Below are 17,674 nucleotides of genomic sequence, written 5' to 3' on the forward strand. Positions count from 1 at the left end.
GCTTCAGTGATCGAGAAGGGGTGTCACTGGTCATCAGAGGGCTTCGTTGGTCATCGGGAGATTGGAGGTGTCTGTGGGAGGGGATATGCGGACTTTGGGTAATGGGGTTGGGGCTCTGACACAAGAGGCATAAAGCAGACCCAAAGGAGGGCCAAGTGTCTGCAATAAGAGAGCGGCTAAAAGGAGGGTGACGTGGTCACACTGTGTCCATGCAGAGGTGGATCAAAGTGTAACAGGTTTGGGAGGAACTGTATGGAGGCGCTGAGAGAGAGCAGAGGGAGGTTATTGGGGCTGCTTGGCAGCATGAGGAGCTCCATCCTTTAGGACTTTGGAGCAGGTGATGCGACAGGGTGGGGAAGGCCACAGGGGTGCAGGACATGGTGTGCATGGCATGGAGCTGGGGAAGGCTCCCGGCACTTTGAGGTGGCCACAGCCAGGCAAGGAGAGATCCCAGCTGTCCCTGCTGAGCATGAGAACAAGGACACAGACACGCAGCGTGTAGCTTTGCTGAGGGATTTATTGATCATCATGGGATGTCACTGATTATCAGGGTCTTCACTGGGCACCAGAGGATGTCAGAGGGCAGCACTGGCAAGGAGGAGCCTTGTCCCTGCAGGGTTTGTCCCCAGGGACTCAGGGCAGGAGAAGGTCTGGCAGCAGCCAAGAGACCCAGGGCAGGACGTTGAGTCCCCTGGGGACAGAAGCCACAGCCCCTGTCCCACCTTAATGATGAATCTGGGCCATCCATAGGGCCTGCCCCCTCCAGATCCGTTCCTCTGCACAGCTTCATGGAGTGCAAGGGAAGGGCTGGAGGTGACAGTGCCCAGGTCCCCTGGAACAGGCCACAGACAGTCATCAATTAATGCCATCATGACTATGCCATCAATTAATTCCCAGCCCCTGATGCCCGGTCCTCAGGGCTGCGGAGACACCCAGCGTCCCCCAAGTGCCCTGTGGTGCAGGGGCCCATTGTGAGCGCTAGAACAACGTGGCCAAGTCACGGTCCTGTAGCCTGCTCAGCCCCAACTGCCCCCCATTGCCTCCTTCCCCTGCCCATTGCCCACCAATATCAGGAGGGAGCCCAACAGCAGCCCCCGCGGTGTCCCCAAGGCCCATGGAACTGAGAGAACAGCCACACATCCCAGCCCCGTCCTCGCCCCAGGGTCACCCCTCAACTCACAGCTCCAGGAGAGGGAGAAAGCAGAGATGGGTCAGCACTGTCAGGCGGGGCAGGCAGCAGTGCCAGCATCATAATGGGCAGCTGGCCATGATGTCACCACGTTGCCGTGGTGACGTTTGTGACACGGCCACCCTGGAGGGGGGTGAAGGCAGAGCACGGAGGAGGGTCCTGCATCCTGAAGGAGCATCTGGTACAGAGCAGACGCATCTGAAGGATGAGCTCCAGCATGGCCGGTGCCGAGAAGGAGCAACCCGGGATGAGTGAGAACGGCCCCAGGGCGGGCCTTGCCTCTGGACAAACATGCGCTAATACCAAAGGTACACGGGCCCGCAGCCACCACGGGAGCGGTGCTGCAGCCAGTCTTGGGATGGAGATGGCACTTTACATGTGCCACCTCCCTCCTGCCCAGCAGTGGGAGGGGTGCCGGGAAGCGGCAGGTGCAGAGTGTGACCTGCTTTTCCTTTGATCTGCAGAGCGAGTTGCGGTCTGGGATGCGGTGGCCGCCTTGGTACACGAGAGTCTCCTGGTGCACAAGGTGCGTTTGTTGGCTGCCGGGTTCCTCCTCGCCCTGTCCGGCTCAGCCTGGACTTCCTCCGAGTCTTCCCCTGCACACACAGCAGGAAGCTTACCCCGTGTTTCCCTGCTGAGCTGCATTTGGGAGGGAGGGCGAGGGGAAGGAGAGGGCTGTGCAGCCCCAAAGCCGTCCCCGCTGCCCTGGCTTGTGCCTCTGAACAGCAGGAGGGGGCTCCTGAGATCTGTCCCCACAAAGGACCACCTCCAGCTCTTCCTCCAGCCAGCCCTTAACGCGTCCTCCCTCTCTTCCTCCTCCACTCGCAGGGGGTCTGGATTCCCACCTTCGGCACCTTTGACATCATCTCCAGGGAGATCAGGATGGAGGACGGGACTGTGACCCTGTGCTGGCCCGTGTTTCACCTGGCCAGCAACCTCATAGCTATGCACCACCTCAAGGCCCGCAGGGGGTCCCTGCCAGGTAGGAGGGGGGATTAAACCCTTGCTGGCTTCGTGGACAGGGCAAACAGGGCCACCGCCTCCCTTCTCAGAAGCAGACCTCCCCTTCTGGGGAGCCTGTCCAAACGCGGGGCCAATCTGGATGATGTCCCTTAGAAGCAGTTCTAGGTGGAACAGCAACCGTATCATCAACCCTGTATCTGGTATTTTCTCAGTCGAAAGGAAGGTGGAGCCCCTGCACTGCAGCCAGGTGGCTGCAGCCGCCTCTGTGAGCTGGCAGACAGTGAAGTCGTGCATCCAAAGCACGGTGTCGCTGCTCTCCAGTTGCCTGCAGAATGGGGAGAACGTGGCCATGGTCCTGAAGGATGTCGGAGTGCTCCTTATTGACGGGCTGACTTTCCAAATGAAGTTCTATTATGACTTCCTGGAGAAGCTGTTGGGGAAAGAGAACTTCAGGGGAGCCGTTCGCAAGGTGAGCCGTAGGTTTCTCCATAGCCTGGGCAGTACCATCAGCCTCACTCAGCCCGCACACGGCTCACCAGGACCTGGGCAGCTGCTCGAGCTGTGCAGGTGCGGCGGTGCTGTCAGCTCTCCCTGCCTCGGGCTCCTCGTGTCCCCAGTGCCTCAGCCATGACCAGGACATCCCATAACCTCCCTGTTCCTCCCTTGCAGGCCCCCTCGCTGATGGACATGGGGGTGTCCCGTGTGAAACCAGTGGCTTCCCTGGTGTTCTCAAAATGCCTTGTCGTCTTACCCAAGTGAGTATTTTTCTGCTGCTTGATGCAGCTGCTCAGCTCTCATTCTGTAGCGCTTGTGCCTCGTGTCCGTCAGTGTCCTGCCCAGGAGGATGTGCCAGAGAATCACAGAACGATTGGAGCAGGAAGGAACCCGAAAAGGGCACCCGGTCCCACTGCCCTGCGGACAACAGGGACACCTGCCTCCAAATGAGGTTGCTCTGAGGCTGGTCCAGCCAGGCCTTGAATGCCTATCCAGGCACCCAGCACCTCTCTGGGCAAGACATCCCAGTGCCTCGCCACCCTCCAGCTAAAACCTTCTTCCTCCCATCCCAGCCAGTCTTCCCTCTTTCTGCCTGAAACTGTTTCCCCTCCTCCTATCCCAAGTGACCGTGCTAGCGGCTTTAGAAAGCCTTCATGCGGCATGAAAATGTGCCTGTGAGCAGACAAGCAGAGAGAGCAGCAAGGATTGCTGTTGCACTGCGTCACACCGCTCACTGCCTTCTCCTCGCTTACAGGTTCCAAATGGAGCTGGTCCCCAAACTGCCGCCCCTGATACAGCGCAAGTCCTCTGGGAGCTTGTCTGGGTCACAGAAGTCAACAAAAGAAGAGACTTTGCCACCTCTTACTGGGGCCAAGAAAGGTGAAGTGGCTTCCAGCTCTTTTCCACAGCACGGGCAATCAACTGGTGGTGGGCAGACCCTTGCTGACCTTCATCCCAGGGCTCTCACTTGCATCAAACCTTCCTGCTGGCTCAGCACGGCCTTTTCCCCTTAGGTTGTGGTTGGCCTGTCCAAAAGGAAGGTGCTGTGTGTGACGTACCCCCATCCCTGGCTATGGCAGGAGGATGTGGGGATCTCAGGCCCTGCCCTCCCGCAGTGGAAGGACAGGGACCTCAAAAGTCACCCTGCCACCTTCTTGTCACCAGCCAGCTCCTCTTTCCCAAAGCCAGCGTCCCTCCTGCAGCCCAAAACAGAGCTGAACTGCAGAGAGGGGGAGTAGAGACAGAGATGGTTTCAGGGCGGGTTCTGGGAACAGGCCTGAGTGCTGCTTGTGAGCGAGCCAAAGGCTTGACGGTGAATCTCCTCTTCCTTCCCAACTGCAGTGAGATTTGACAACACTCCAACATATATTAGACGCCTGAGCACTGCAACTGTTGATGGAGAGCAGTTGCGAAGGATAAAGAACAGACTGCGGAGGGAGAGCATTGCCAACAGGTGAGGCTGGAGGCTGTGGGCTGGGATGTGCGTGGGGGTGACCCAACGAGAGCCCATTCCCTAACGCCAAAGGGTCGCTGCTTGTTTGTGGGCGCCCGAGAGTGCTGGGATGGGGACGCCAGGATCCCCCCAGTTCACAGGGCTGGCCCCTCTCCACATCTCAGCCACTCAGGCGGACCTCTCCCGCTCTGTCCTTTCAGTGTTCTGCCACCCATCCGGGCAGTGCCTGAAGCCCCAGAGCAGCCAATGAGCTGCCAGCTGCAGGGCCTGGAGGGAACAGAGAGCCGAGAAGGGCTGGGCCGAACAAGACGCATCAAGTTCCTCGATGAAGAAGGAGGAGCAGAGGAAGCCCAGCGTGAGGGTGCGCTGCCCAAGCTGCAGGAAGCCAAGGCCTCGTGCAGCCAAGAGCCAGCATCGTCCTCTGGGTCCGCGTCCAGCCTATCCTCAGAGACCCCAGGCAAACCATCCACGCTGGCGCTTCGGGCATGCGACTCGGTGAAACTTCTCAGGAAAAGGGCTAAGAAGATCAGCAAAGCGCAGGAGCAACCAAAGGAAATGGCAGCAGCAACATCTTGTGGTGAGACCTGCCTGCCCGAGCAGTCCTCCCACAGCAGATCTAGATTGCTGCCACCCATAACGGAAAAAACAGGGTCTCCCACTGAAAAGGTGGCAGCGGAAACATCTCACGTAGATCCCAGCCTGCCCAAGGAGCCCTCTGTTGTCAGATCTGGGTTGCTGCCACCCATTAAGGAAGGAGCGGGGTCTCCCGCTGAAGAGATGGCAAGAGCGGCTTCTCATGGCGAGACCAGCCATGAGTCCCCCGCCATCACATCCGCATTTCTGCCACCCATAAGGAAAGAAACAGGGTCTCCCAGGAGTCAGTCTCCAAATACCAAAGCCCCACTCCGCAGGAAGGGCACACCCTACCCACGCTGATGTGGGTGTGTTGTGCCCAGGACAGTCAGAGCTCCACTAGAGGCTGCAAAACAGCTGCTGAGTCCCACTTGTGCCATTGAGACCCATTTGTGTCATTCCTGCATGCCACCTCCTTGAAGAAAATCAAAGGAACAAGGAGACTGAGTGTGGACTCTTCCAAGACCCCTTGCCTCTTTAGGAGCAAAACCCTATAGCTGGAAGTGTTCGAGGCAAGGGGTAAAGAATGGCATGGCTTAGTAATATTGCTATTCTATAGCAACATTGTTGCTATACCTATATTATTATAAATCTCTCTATATATCTATATCTATTATATCTATCTATCTATATCAATTATATATCTTTATAATATTGTATTCTCTTGTTATTCTACATCACATCATACTTAATATAAACATCTAAATACAAATAAACAATCAAAACACAATATGCACATGTGTCTGTATACATATATATAGCCCGAGTTACCGACTGCACTGCCATTTGTGCCGTGTCACAGCCCCCCAGCTCCCACAAAGCGGGGAAGCAGGGGCAGCCGGGCCTGCTGTGCAGATACATAGGCAGGCATACAGATACCTCACATGGCATCGTGGCTCCTCTGCCTTGTTTGGTTCCTGGCAGGTTTGTTTTCAGACAGGCACTCAGCCAAGCCTCTACACCCAGAGCAGCCTTTACATCTGGCAGCCGGTCACAAGTGGTGTCCCCAGGGCTCGGCACTGGGGACGCTCCTAATGAACGCCTTGATCAGGGATCTCGGCCAGGGCATTGAGTGCGCCCTCAGTAAGTTCACAGACAGCACCGAGCTGGGAGGGAGTGCTGATCTGCTGGAGAGGAGAAAGGTGCTGCAGATGCAGCTGGAGAGACTGCATTGGTTCCGTGGTTGGGCTGCAGTTGGACTGCAGGACCTCGAAGCTCTTCCCCAACCTGAGCAATTTTAGGATTCCATGATTCCAAATGCATCACTGATCCAAATGCATTCCATGATCACAGAATCACAGAATCACCCGGGTTGGAAGGGACCTCAAGGATCATGTAGTTCCAACCCCCCTGCCTAGCAGGGCCACCAAACATACACATTTACTAGATCAGGTTGCCCAGGGCCCTGTCCAACCTGGTCTTGAACACCTCCAAGGACGGGGCATCCACAACCTCACTGGGCAGCCTGTTCCAGGACCTAACCACCCTTCTAGTAAAGAACTTTCCCCTAACATCCAACCTAAATCTTCCCTCCTTCAACTTAAAACCATTTCCCCTAGTCCTGCTATTATCAGCCCTTTCGAAGAGTTTACTCCCCTCCTGGGAGTAAGTTCCCTTCAGGTACTGAAAGGCTGCAATGAGGTCACCCCGCAACCTTCTCTTCTCCAGGCTGAACAAACCCAACTCCCTCAGCCTGTCCTCATAGGGGAGGTGCTCCAGCCCCCTGATCATCTTTGTGGCCCTCCTCTGGACCCTTTCCAAAATCTCCATATCTTTTTTGTACTGAGGGCTCCACACCTGGACACAGTACTCCAGATGGGGCCTCACAAGAGCAGAGTAGAGAGGGACGATCACCTCCCTATCCCTGCTGACCACCCCTCTCCTGATGGAGCCCAGGATCCCATTTGCTTTTCGGGCTGCCAGAGTGCACTGCTGGCTCATGTTAAGTTTCTCATCTATCAGGACCCCTAGGTCTTTTTCGGGGAGATTGTGATCCTGAAGTACTCAGCCAATGAGGAACTGGGGGAGAAAGTGATCAGCTTGGAGTAACTGGGCCTAAAAGTTGCAACGCTGCTTTCTGCATGCTCTCCTGCTTGAAGGGGACCTGCCGTTGCCGTTGCAATTGCCAATCAATTGCCATCCTGATAAGTGATCTAGATATTTCTTCACTGGGCACCAGAGGGCAGCACTGGTCATCAGAGCCCCATTATCTGACTCAGTTCTTTCTGGGGTGCCATGTAGCCACAAGAATTTTTTCTTGAGACCTAATATGGTGTTTAGAGGACAGTACTGCATGATGGGATACTGCATATGTTTCAAGCCGCCCAGCGGTTGCCTCCACCGTGGTAAGCACATAATGATCGGGACAGGCTGGATGGCTGGGCTGAACCCATTGGGATGAGGTTCAACAAGACCAAGAGCCGGATCCTGCGCTTTGACCACATCATCCCCAGGCAAATCTTCAGGTGTGGGGCAGAGTGGCTGAGGCTCCGCGCGCGGGAGCAGCCGTCATCTTGTGGCTCGGGGCCGCCTGGCTGTTACTTCATTCGGCTGAAGCCGCTGCCGCAGCCAGGGCCGCCCTTCACGGCAGCGCCGCTGCAGCCGCTGCGCGCCGGAGCTGTCCGGGCAGCACCGAGACGGAACCGCGGCACGACGGGAGCGGTGCTGAGGACGGCGGCGCCGGAGGTGTGCGGGAGGTCGGGTCCGGGCCAGGGCGAGGAACCGTGCGCGGCCCGAAGCGGCCCGCCCTGCCCTGCCCTCCCCTCCGGCGTGGGATGCGGGGATTTGGAGCGGTTGAAGGACTCGGGGCCTTAACGGCCGCAGCGCTGCTGCCCGCATCCGGGCGGTGCCCCCCCCCCGAGGCGTCCAGCGCTGCTCCCGGTGCCCCCCGGGGCTGAGGTGGGCTGTGGGTGTAGGGGGCAGTGAGGGAGGAGTGGGGGCACTGGGGGAGTTTAGGAGGCTGTGGGAGGACTATGGGGTAATATGGGGCTGTAGGGAGAGTGTAGGGTAATGTGGGGCTGTGGGGGGCAGTGGGATGGATATATAGGTGAATAGTGGGGGATATGGGGTTGTAGTGGGCTGTGTGGGGATACCAAGGGATATGAGGAAATGGGTAGGTGTGAGGGGAATGTGTGGTCTGCCGGTGGCTGTAGGGGGATATGGGGATGTAGGTAGCTGTTGTGGGAATATAGAAAGGTGTGAGGGGGCTGTCAGGAGAGATCTGGGGCTATAGGGAGCACTGAGGATGCTGAAGAGGGATATAGGGCTGTGCGGGGCTTATAGAGGAGGATCTGGGGCTGTAGGGTGCTAGGGGGGCTTCAGGGGTAGATGTAGGTGTATATGGGACTATGGGGAGCTTCCTAGTGGCCACAGGGGGGCTATGGGGTTCTAGAAAGTTGTGTGGAACTAATGAAGTGGTATAGGAGGCTATGGGACAGCGGGGGCTCTGGGGAGGATATAGGGGACTGTGGAGGGGGTCCAGGGCTGATTCTGTGCTTTGGGGGGCTACAGGGGATCATGGGGCTGTAGGGAGCTGGGGGGCTGGGGTGCTCTGTAGGGCTGTGGGGGAGCTCTAAGGTTCTAAGTGGGGCCTGTAGGGTGCTCTGGGTAGGCTATAGGAGGATTATGGGGGATACGTGTCTCTAGGGGGCTGTGGGTGGGCAGTAAGAAGATTCTAGTGGGATACAGGGCTATAGGGGATGTATGGGGCTATAGGGTGGGTTGTAGGGGCATGTGGGGTCAAGAAGGCTCTCCCTCGCTTCCCCATTCCCTTTGCCCCTCCCTTCCCCCTTCCATAGCAGAGTGGGTGAAATGCTAGCTCTGAAGTTTGAATCAGAATTGGAATTGTATTGGACTAGAATATGACAGTTTTGTGGTCTTGGATCTGAACTGTGTTTTCTTCTGGGGCTTCAGGTCCAGGTACTGTTTAATAATGGCTTTGGAGAAGGTTTCAGCGTCCAGTCTCCTGCTCAGGAAGAAAGAAGGAGGTTTCTGGAGGACTTGCTGACGAGTGGAGCTGCTGCTGAACCTCCCCTTCCAAGAAGGCAGCAGGTGAGGCCGTGGTGCATCTCAGCCATTCCATAGTGCAAGGTAGCAGTGATTCAGGCTGTGCTTTGCTCTGATTCTCCAGCAGCACTTGTGCTTGTATGTGAGCAGCAGGCGGCCGCTAAGGTTGTGTGCTGGCTGCAGGCTGGGCAGGCACGGGAAGCACTGCCTGCAGCAGCACCAGCTGAACCGAGGTACCAATGGGCTGGACTGGAAGCACTGAGGTTTTGGGGGCCTGATGCACAGAGGGAGGCCAATAAAGAGACCACGAGTCCATGAGTATTTAAGGCACAAAGGAAGGCTTAGAGGGGTGATGGAGAACACGTCTGGAGGCACAGATGCCTGCAAGCTGCTCTGGAAGCATAGAGGGAGGCCTGAAGGCCTAGAGGTTGCCCAGGAGGCTTAGAGGCCTTCAGGTAAAATAGCCTGGAGAGAGGCTAAGAGCCTGGCCAAGAGGCCTTGCAGCTTAGTAGTCCTGAGGCCAAACTGAGGCATGGAGGCCAAGAAAGAGGGAGTCTAGATGAGCAGAGGCCAAGAGGAACTGGAGGTCAAGTGCCCTCCAACCTCAGGGTCTGGACAGCTACAGCCCAAGAAGGCTGATGGCCTTGAAGTTGGACTGGAGATCTTGAGACGGTCTTTGCTCCCCCTCCAGCTGGTTGTGAAGAGCCCTTCCGTTGTGGAGAGGGCTGCGGGTTGAGTTCAGCATCTCCTGATGTGTCACAGAGATCCAGGGCTTTCAAGAAGCTGCTTCTTTAAAGTGCTTTGGATGGTGGATGTTCCTAGACAGAGCGCTTGTCTCCTCCAAGCTCTGAAGCCCAAGGTTTGTTCTGCAGGTCCCGCTGATGGCACAGGCATCAAACAGCCCAGAGCTCGTGGCTGGGGAGAGGCTGCGTATTGTGTTGTGAAGGGAGAACTGGAGGAGGGCTTTGAGCAGTGCTGTGCAGGAATGCAAGCAGCTGGTACGAGAGAGGAGGTGTGTGTGCTGAGAGCAAGGGCTGTACGGCTCATCTCTGGGTGCTGACAGGGAATGCAGGCAGAGCTCTTTGCTCTCTGTTCTTTCCTGCAAGTCTGCGGCCCTTCAGAGCGTGCTGAGTTTGGGCAGCACGATGACAAGCCAAGGGTGGCAGCAGGAGATGCAGCACAGCCCTCTCCAGCAGCCAGGTGCATTTGTTCCTCTTGCTGCTTCTTAAGAAGGTGTGTTGAGCTTCCACAGTTGGTGCCATGGTAGCCTGTTTTGAAGGCTTTTAAGCTCTTCCTCTGATGCTCGCATCTTAAGACAGCGAAGGACTTCCCTGGCTGTGTAGGAATGGTTCCTGTACAAGGGCCTGGCTGTCTGTGTCTGTTCCAGATGCTGAAGGGGATGGTGATGTGAGTGCAATGATGGAGCTGGCTTTTGAATGGCAATTGCACCCGGCTGATGTGCAGCTCTTTCTGACACAGGCAGGAGACGGGTGGTGGGACTACAGCTCCTCTGGCAGTTTTGCAGCAAAGCTGTTAAGTAGAAGATAGGGATTTCTTTACTAGGAGAGTGGTGAGGTCTTGGAACAGGCTGCCCAGGGACATTGTGGATGCCCCATCCCTGGAGGTGTCCAAGGCCAGACTGGATGGGGCCCTGGGTAACCTGATCTAGTAAACATGGAAGTTTGGTGGCCCTGCCAGGCAGGGGGGTTGGAGCTTCATGATCTTTGATGCCCCTTCCAACCTGGGTCATTCTGTGGTTCTCTGACTCTGTGATTTGAAAGAAGAAGAACTCAGCTATGTTTCCTGTTCTTCCCCTGGCTATCCCCTGGCCTCGGCCCAGATTACCATTGCATTGCAGTAGGTGTTCCTTCCATCCCCGTGGCTGCCCCTTGCTTTCCAGAAGGTTGCCCTTTCTTTCCCACGACAGCCCGCCCATAATTCCCTGAATGCCCCAATACCCGTCAGTATTTCCCATCCAAGAACCTGTAGCCACCCCGCAACCCCCACAGAGCCCCAGAACCCTTCCAGGACTTCCTCAGACCCAGTACGCCTTCCCCATTGCTAGCCTGACAGGACCCCCATCACCATTCAAGGACTCCCAGAGCCCTGCTGGGGCCCCTCTTCACCCCCGTATCCTTCCAGATCCCATCCAGCAGCACGGTGCTGGGACAGGAGGGGCTGCTGCAGGAGGGGAATGCAGTGCTGGAAAAGGTGTAGGGCACAGATGTGGCGTAGGGGGCCCGGGGGCATGTAGAGAGTGGTTTGGGGTGAGAATGGGGGATGTGGGTCAGTGTTGGAGTGCATGTATTGAGTTCTTCCTGAGAGGAAATTGGGGTTCCCTGTGGCCCAAAGGTGGAGCCCTGATCTATCACCACACATGACCCCATAACCCCATATAACTCCACGTGACCCCAAGGCTCCACATGACCCATAACCCCATAAGCCCAGATGAGGCTGTGGACAGTGCTGGGTCTGTTCCTGGGTCATTCAGGGGGTACTGTAGAGTGGCTCTGGGGTTGCTGTAGAACAGCACTCTCTATATGCCCTAGACCCTCATCTCGCCCACATCCTGGGGGCAAGATGGAAGTCTAAGGGGCTATGGGGGAGTCCCGTGTGCAGGACAGATTCATCACCTGCTGCCCCACAGCAGCCCCCAGAGCCATCCTAGTGCAGCCCTGGAACAGCCCCATCACTGCCCACGGCCCGTGGCCAGCAGCAGTTCCAGAACCAGCACTGTGTTGGGTAAAGGCAGCTCCTAGGTGTGGCTCTGCCCCACAGCTTCCCCAGAGTGCCCCTTAGCCTTCCCGTAGGCATCCTTTCACTGCCCCACCACCCCGTGTGGCTTCCCCCCATCCCAGCAGATCCCCCTCACATCACTTCTGTACCTTCACAAGTTTTCTTTTTCTGGCTTTCTCATTCACCCCTACACGCCAACGGAACATTGCACCAACATTCTGCAACCATTCATGTGGGCTCTTATCCAACCAGAGCCGCCATCCATTCTTTCTTCTCCTCGAGGTGTCCTTGGTTCTTGTGCTGTTTATCTTGCTCCGCAGCTGCTGCTCCGTGCAGTCCTTCTTGTGTTCCCACAGTAAGGACTGCCAGGAAAGAAACCATTTGCCAAACCTCTGCGCCACAGACTGCCAAGGAACTCCATACGTTCCCAGGAATGGCAGGAGGGTGCTGACTATGGATACACGGCTACGGACTCCAGACAGCCTGATGAAATGAGTACGGGATGGCCATGGTGCCTGAGGGCGGTGGCTGCTCTGATGCTCGATATTCAAAAAGCCCATAAATCTACACTGGGCCAAAGGATCCCGGTTTTAATATCTCCTACATTGTTGACTGTATTGGAGGCAAAGCGGGACATTGGCTCTCACCCCAAAGAAATAATTGTTCCTAATATTGTCAACCCAGTATCTTTCCTTAGCAGACCTCATGGAGAATCAGTATTACGTGACTGCTTTGAAACAACTGAAGCTGCACGTTGCTGCCGGTCCGTCGGACCTGAAGGATGAACCCTTAGAAGATGCAGAAGTTCCTGGTTTCCCGACAGCTGCAGTTTTGTGAGACAAGGAGGCTGCAAGGCAGGATATGCAGTAACTGTTACTGAGCAGGTAATGGAAGCACTACCATCAGCTGTGGGGACTTCCCCTCAGAAGGCTGGAATAACTGCCTTGACAAGAGCCTTAATTATATCGACCGATGCTAATTATGTCTTTGGGGTGCCACACGCTCATAGTGCCATCTGAAAATGGCAAGGATTGCTCACACACAAGGAAAACAGTATGATGTAAATCTACCAATGGTTATTATACGCTGTAAAGGACATCAGAAAGGCAACACTGTACAGGAAATAGGGAATAAGATGATGGGTCAGGTGGCAGAACAGGCAGTTGAAGAAGGTTTCAGTTCCAGACGGTAAACTTAAAATCTCTGAACCTGAGTCAAAACCTGTAAAATATTCTAAAGAGGACAGGAGTGCAATTAATGATTTAAAAGGGAAGAGAGCAAGCTGAAAGGTGGGTGCATGCCCAGATGGTCGCATTCTTCTGCCCCTTAGTATTTTATGGACACTGGTTATAAGGGAAGGTAAGGGGATACACTGGGCAAATGGACTCTACAAAGTACGATCCCAGTGCCAGGAACAGGGCACAAGTGGGCCTAATGGGAAAGGGTACCTTCCAGGGAAACAGTGGCAAATTGAGTTCTCAGAGCTACCAAGAAAAGGGGGGTATCGCTGTATGTTGGTACCTTTTTTAGTGGCCGGAGGCTTCCCTTGTAGAACTGTTCAGGCACGTGCAGTCATTAAAGTATTTTGACAGGAGATGATTCCAAGATGCTGAGGAACTACTTGGTCTGTCAAGGAAAGTGCTCCATGGAAAGTTAAACATAAAGAAATGATGAGTCGGTCACTAATTTGCTTTGCAGTGTAATTAGTAGCTTTCCAAAAACATAATACTTCCTTGATTGCTGGGTCTGTACACGATTACCAAAGGCAGGGACGGAAGCACCGTGATCTGGGATCCTGTGACTAAATTCATCTGCTCAGTACAGATATAAAAGCGGCCAAAGGGAGTCCATTTACTGAGGGGCAGGTGCCATATTAAACAGTGGCCGCTATGAAGGGAAGTAATAAGACTCTGATTAATGGGCATGAGTATCAAAACGGAAGTAATAGAATGAGCAAGTGTTGTTCGGGTAAAGGCTTTGGGTGGCTGTGGGGAGATGGGAGAGCTCAAACTCCCACCTGGCATAGTGAGGACTATGTGGAGCCAGTATAAAAATGCAAGGTGGGCTAAGAAGGGTGAATAAGCCATTGGTAAGGTGTAATACGGGATGCCATAGCTTTGTGAGAGCTCTTATCCTGGTCTTAAAAGTAGCACCGCTGTGAAGGGCTATAGTGAGCGTCTCTGCAGCTTGAGAAATGCCTGAGAATGCAGGTGCCCTGTGGGCAGTCCAAGAGGAGGTATCCCCTTTATCCAAAGTTGTATTGCAACGTGAAGTAGGCAGGCATAACACTGATTGGGGAATGGCTTTCTCTGGACTATGGGATAAATTACTAGTTGCCAATTTTAGGATGGTTCAAACAGCTTTTCTTAGTTTGCATCACCTTGCTACTCTTGTGTTCGACTTGTGTGGGAAGGTGGTGCTCTTTGTGTCTGTGCCAGGATGCCATAAGGGAATACGAGGTATGGGAGAGGCGTGAGCTAAGAGAAAAGGTGGAGAGCGGGGCTTATTTCAGAACACATCAAGAAAGAATCAAATGATCCAGCAGGTGGAAGTCCTGGTAGGTGAAAGAAAAGGGGGGAACTGAAGGGTGATAGAAGGGCCCCACAGTGAGGGAGAGAAAGAAAGTGTCACAGAAACTGGGACAGGGGAGTGGAAAGATGGTTTCTGTCAAAGTTGTTAGAAGAATGGGGAGTGCAGACAGTGAGTGTGGAAAACCAAGGGGGATGAAGGCCATAAAGATAAGGGTGGAACAGCCCGAGAACAGTGGGGTGATTAGATGTCCACAGGGCAGCTGGAACCAGTTTGGAGGGTGCCCCTCCTGCAGGGTTGAAAGTTTACAGCAAGGAAGATGACAAGGCTTAGTGAGGAAGATGATGAGCCTTCATCCCAGCCCGTAATGCTTCCGCCTTTCCTTTCTCTTCCACTCGCAGGGGGTCTGGATTCCCACCTTTGGCTCCTTTGACACCATCTCCAAGGACATCGGTACTGAGGACAGGACAGTGACTCTGTGCTGGCCCGTGTTTCACCTGGCCAGCAACCTCATAGCTATGCACCACCTCAAGGCCCGCAGGGAGTCGCTGCCAGGTAGGAGGGGGGATTAAATCTCTGCTGGCTTCGTGGACAGGGCAAACAGGGCCACTGCCTCCCTTCTCAGAAGCAGACCTCCCCTTCTGGGGAGCCTGTCCAAACGTGGGGCCGTTCTGGATGATGTCCCTTAGAAGCAGTTCTAGGTGGAACAGCAACCGTATCATCAACCCTGTATCTGGTATTTTCTCAGCCCCCAGGAAGGTGGAGCACCTGAAGTACAGCCAGGTAGCTACAGCTGCTTTTGTGAGCTGGCAGACAGCGCAGTCGTGCATCCAAAGCACGGTGTTGCTGCTCTCCGTCCGCCTGCAAAATGGGGAGAACGTGGCCATGGTCCTGAAGGACGTCGGAGTGCTCCTCATTGACGGGCTGACGTTCCAAATGAAGTTCTATTCACAGCATTGCCAACAGGTGAGGCTGGAGGCTGTGGGCTGAGATGTGCGTGGGGGTGACCAAACGAGAGCCCATTCCCTAACGCTAAAGTGTCGCTGCTTGTTTGTGGGCATCTGAGAGTGCTGGGATGGGGACGGCAGGATCCCCCCAGTTCACAGGGCTGGCCCCTCTCCACATCTCAGCCACTCAGGTGGACCTCTCCTGCTCTGTCCTTTCAGTGTTCTGCCACCCATCCGGGCAGTGCCTGAAGCCCCAGAGCAGCCAATGAGCTGCCAGCTGCAGGGCCTGGAGGGAACAGAGAGCCGAGAAGAGCTGGGCCGAACAAGATGCATCAAGTTCCTCGATGAAGAAGGAGGAGCAGAGGAAGCCCAGCGTGAGGGTGCGCTGCCCGAGCTGCAGGAAGCCAAGGCCTCATGCAGCCAAGAGCCAGCATCGTCCTCTGGGTCCACGTCTAGCCTATCCACGGAGATCCCAGGCAAACCATCCATGCTGGCGCTTTGGGCATTCGAGTCAGTGAAACTTCTCAGGCAGAGGGCTAAGAAGATCAGCGAAGCGCAGGAGCAACCAAAGTAAATGGCAGCAGCAACATCTTGTGGTGAGACCTGCCTGCCCGAGCAGTCCTCCCACAGCAGATCTAGATTGCTGCCACCCATAACGGAAAAAACAGGGTCTCCCACTGAAAAGGCGGCAGCGGAAACATCTCACGTAGATCCCAGCCTGCCCAAGGAGCCCTTTGTTGTCAGATCTGGGTTGCTGCCACCCATTAAGGAAGGAGCGGGGTCTCCCGCTGAAGAGATGGCAGGAGCGGCTTCTCATGGCGAGACCAGCCATGAGTCCCCCGCCATCACATCCACATTTCTGCCACCCATAAGGAAAGAAACAGGGTCTCCCAGGAGTCAGTCTCCAAATACCACAGCCCCACTCCGCAGGAAGGGCACACCATTCCCACGCTGATGTGGGTGTGTTGTGCCCAGGACAGTCAGAGCTCCACTAGAGGCTGCAAAACAGCTGCTGAGTCCCACTTATGCCATTGAGACCCATTTGTGTCATTCCTGCATGCCACCTCCTGGAAGAAAATCAAAGGAACAAGGAGACTGAGTGTGGACTCTTCCAAGACCCCTTGCCTCTTTAGGAGCAAAACCCTATAGCTGGAAGTGTTCGAGGCAAGGGGTAAAGAATGGCATGGCTTAGTAATATTGCTATTCTATAGCAACATTATTGCTATACCTATATTATTATAAATCTATATATCTGTATCTATTATATCTATCTATATCTATATCTATTATATATCTATATTAACTATATAATGTTGTATTCTCTTGCTATTCTACAGCACTACATCATAGCTAATATAAACATCTAAATACAAATAAACAATAATCAAAACACAATATGCACGTGTGTCTGTATACATATATATAGCCAGAGTTACTGACTGCACTGCCCTAGAATCAAATTCCCTTACGGTACACATCGAACATCCCGCCTAAGCCCAAGCCCAACCCCAAGCCTACGCCTACGCTATTCCTAACTTCTCCCTTGTTCTGCTTTCCAAGCCCCTGGATTGGCATACTGCTTTTTGGCCTGGCAGGGCACCTGGCAGGCTGGATTTTGGCCTTGGAGGTCTTCCTTTGCAATGTGCTATGGGGAAGGGAAGGGAAGGGGATCCAGTATGTTTAGTGCAGAGTCGGGGAGATTGTGATCCTGAAGTACTCAGCCAATGAGGAACTGGGGGAGAAAGTGATCAGCTTGGAGTAACTGGGCCTAAAAGTTGCAACGCTGCTTTCTGCATGCTCTCCTGCTTGAAGGGGACCTGCCGTTGCCGTTGCAATTGCCAATCAATTGCCATCCTGATAAGTGATCTAGATATTTCTTCACTGGGCACCAGAGGGCAGCACTGGTCATCAGAGCCCCATTATCTGACTCAGTTCTTTCTGGGGTGCCACGTAGCCACAAGAATTTTTTCTTGAGACCTAATATGGTGTTTAGAGGACAGTACTGCATGATGGGATACTGCATATGTTTCAAGCCGCCCAGCGGTTGCCTCCACCGTGGTAAGCACATAATGATCGGGACAGGCTGGATGGCTGGGCTGAACCCATTGGGATGAGGTTCAACAAGACCAAGAGCCGGATCCTGCGCTTTGACCACATCATCCCCAGGCAAATCTTCAGGTGTGGGGCAGAGTGGCTGGAAGGCTGCGTAGAGGACCTGGACCTGGGGGCAGTGATCGATGCTTGGCTGAACTTGAGCCATTGGTGTGCCCAGCAGGCCAAGAAGGCCAACAGCATCCTGGCTTGTATTAGAAACAGCATTGGCAGCAGGAGCGGGGCAGTGATTGTCCCCTTATACTCATCTCTGATGAGGCCGCACCTCCCGTGCTGTGTCCACTTTTGGGCCCCTCACTGCAAGGAAGACATCACAACCTTGGAGCGTGTCCAGAGGAAATGACTGTGGTCATCTGAAGGCTTTGTTGGTTGTCAGAGGGCTCCACTGGTTGTCAGAGATGTTCATTGACCATCAGAAGGCTTCAGTGATCGAGAAGGGGTGTCACTGGTCATCAGAGGGCTTCGTTGGTCATCGGGAGATTGGAGGTGTCTGTGGGAGGGGATATGCGGACTTTGGGTAATGGGGTTGGGGCTCTGACACAAGAGGCATAAAGCAGACCCAAAGGAGGGCCAAGTGTCTGCAATAAGAGAGCGGCTAAAAGGAGGGTGACG

The 17,674-nt window shown here is 54.6% G+C and overlaps 2 protein-coding genes across 4 annotated transcripts; both read left to right on the plus strand.

Annotated features, from left to right (window-relative positions):
* Nucleotides 1-1,664: 1,664 nt before the first annotated feature.
* Nucleotides 1,665-5,463, plus strand: LOC146758202 (uncharacterized). The gene is made up of 6 exons (XM_085517397.1): nt 1,665-1,715; nt 2,018-2,621; nt 2,822-2,907; nt 3,402-3,526; nt 3,989-4,100; nt 4,301-5,463. The coding sequence occupies exons 2-6, from the start codon at nt 2,292-2,294 to the stop codon at nt 5,034-5,036; spliced, it is 1,389 nt and encodes a 462-aa protein (XP_085373523.1). The 5' UTR covers nt 1,665-1,715; nt 2,018-2,291; the 3' UTR covers nt 5,037-5,463.
* A 575-nt stretch (nt 5,464-6,038) lies between these two features.
* Nucleotides 6,039-15,787, plus strand: LOC146758203 (uncharacterized). 3 transcript variants are annotated; one of them, XM_085517399.1, is made up of 7 exons: nt 6,039-7,631; nt 8,646-8,783; nt 12,175-12,358; nt 13,913-14,031; nt 14,405-14,558; nt 14,752-14,969; nt 15,170-15,787. In XM_085517399.1, exons 4-7 carry the CDS (start codon nt 14,008-14,010, stop codon nt 15,197-15,199), a joined length of 426 nt encoding a protein of 141 aa, XP_085373525.1. In that variant the 5' UTR covers nt 6,039-7,631; nt 8,646-8,783; nt 12,175-12,358; nt 13,913-14,007; the 3' UTR covers nt 15,200-15,787. The 3 variants fall into 3 exon arrangements, 2 of the variants coding, with proteins under 2 accessions (XP_085373525.1, XP_085373524.1); XM_085517398.1 differs by lacking the exon at nt 6,039-7,631 and having other exon boundaries at nt 7,658-8,783; XR_014934940.1 differs by lacking the exons at nt 6,039-7,631; nt 8,646-8,783; nt 13,913-14,031; nt 14,752-14,969; nt 15,170-15,787 and having other exon boundaries at nt 8,951-12,358; nt 14,405-14,490.
* Nucleotides 15,788-17,674: the final 1,887 nt, after the last annotated feature.

The sequence above is a fragment of the Coturnix japonica genome, chromosome 16 (genome assembly GCF_054131305.1).
Source record: "Coturnix japonica strain WE chromosome 16, WE-NBRP24, whole genome shotgun sequence".
Taxonomy (NCBI): Eukaryota; Metazoa; Chordata; class Aves; order Galliformes; family Phasianidae; genus Coturnix; species Coturnix japonica.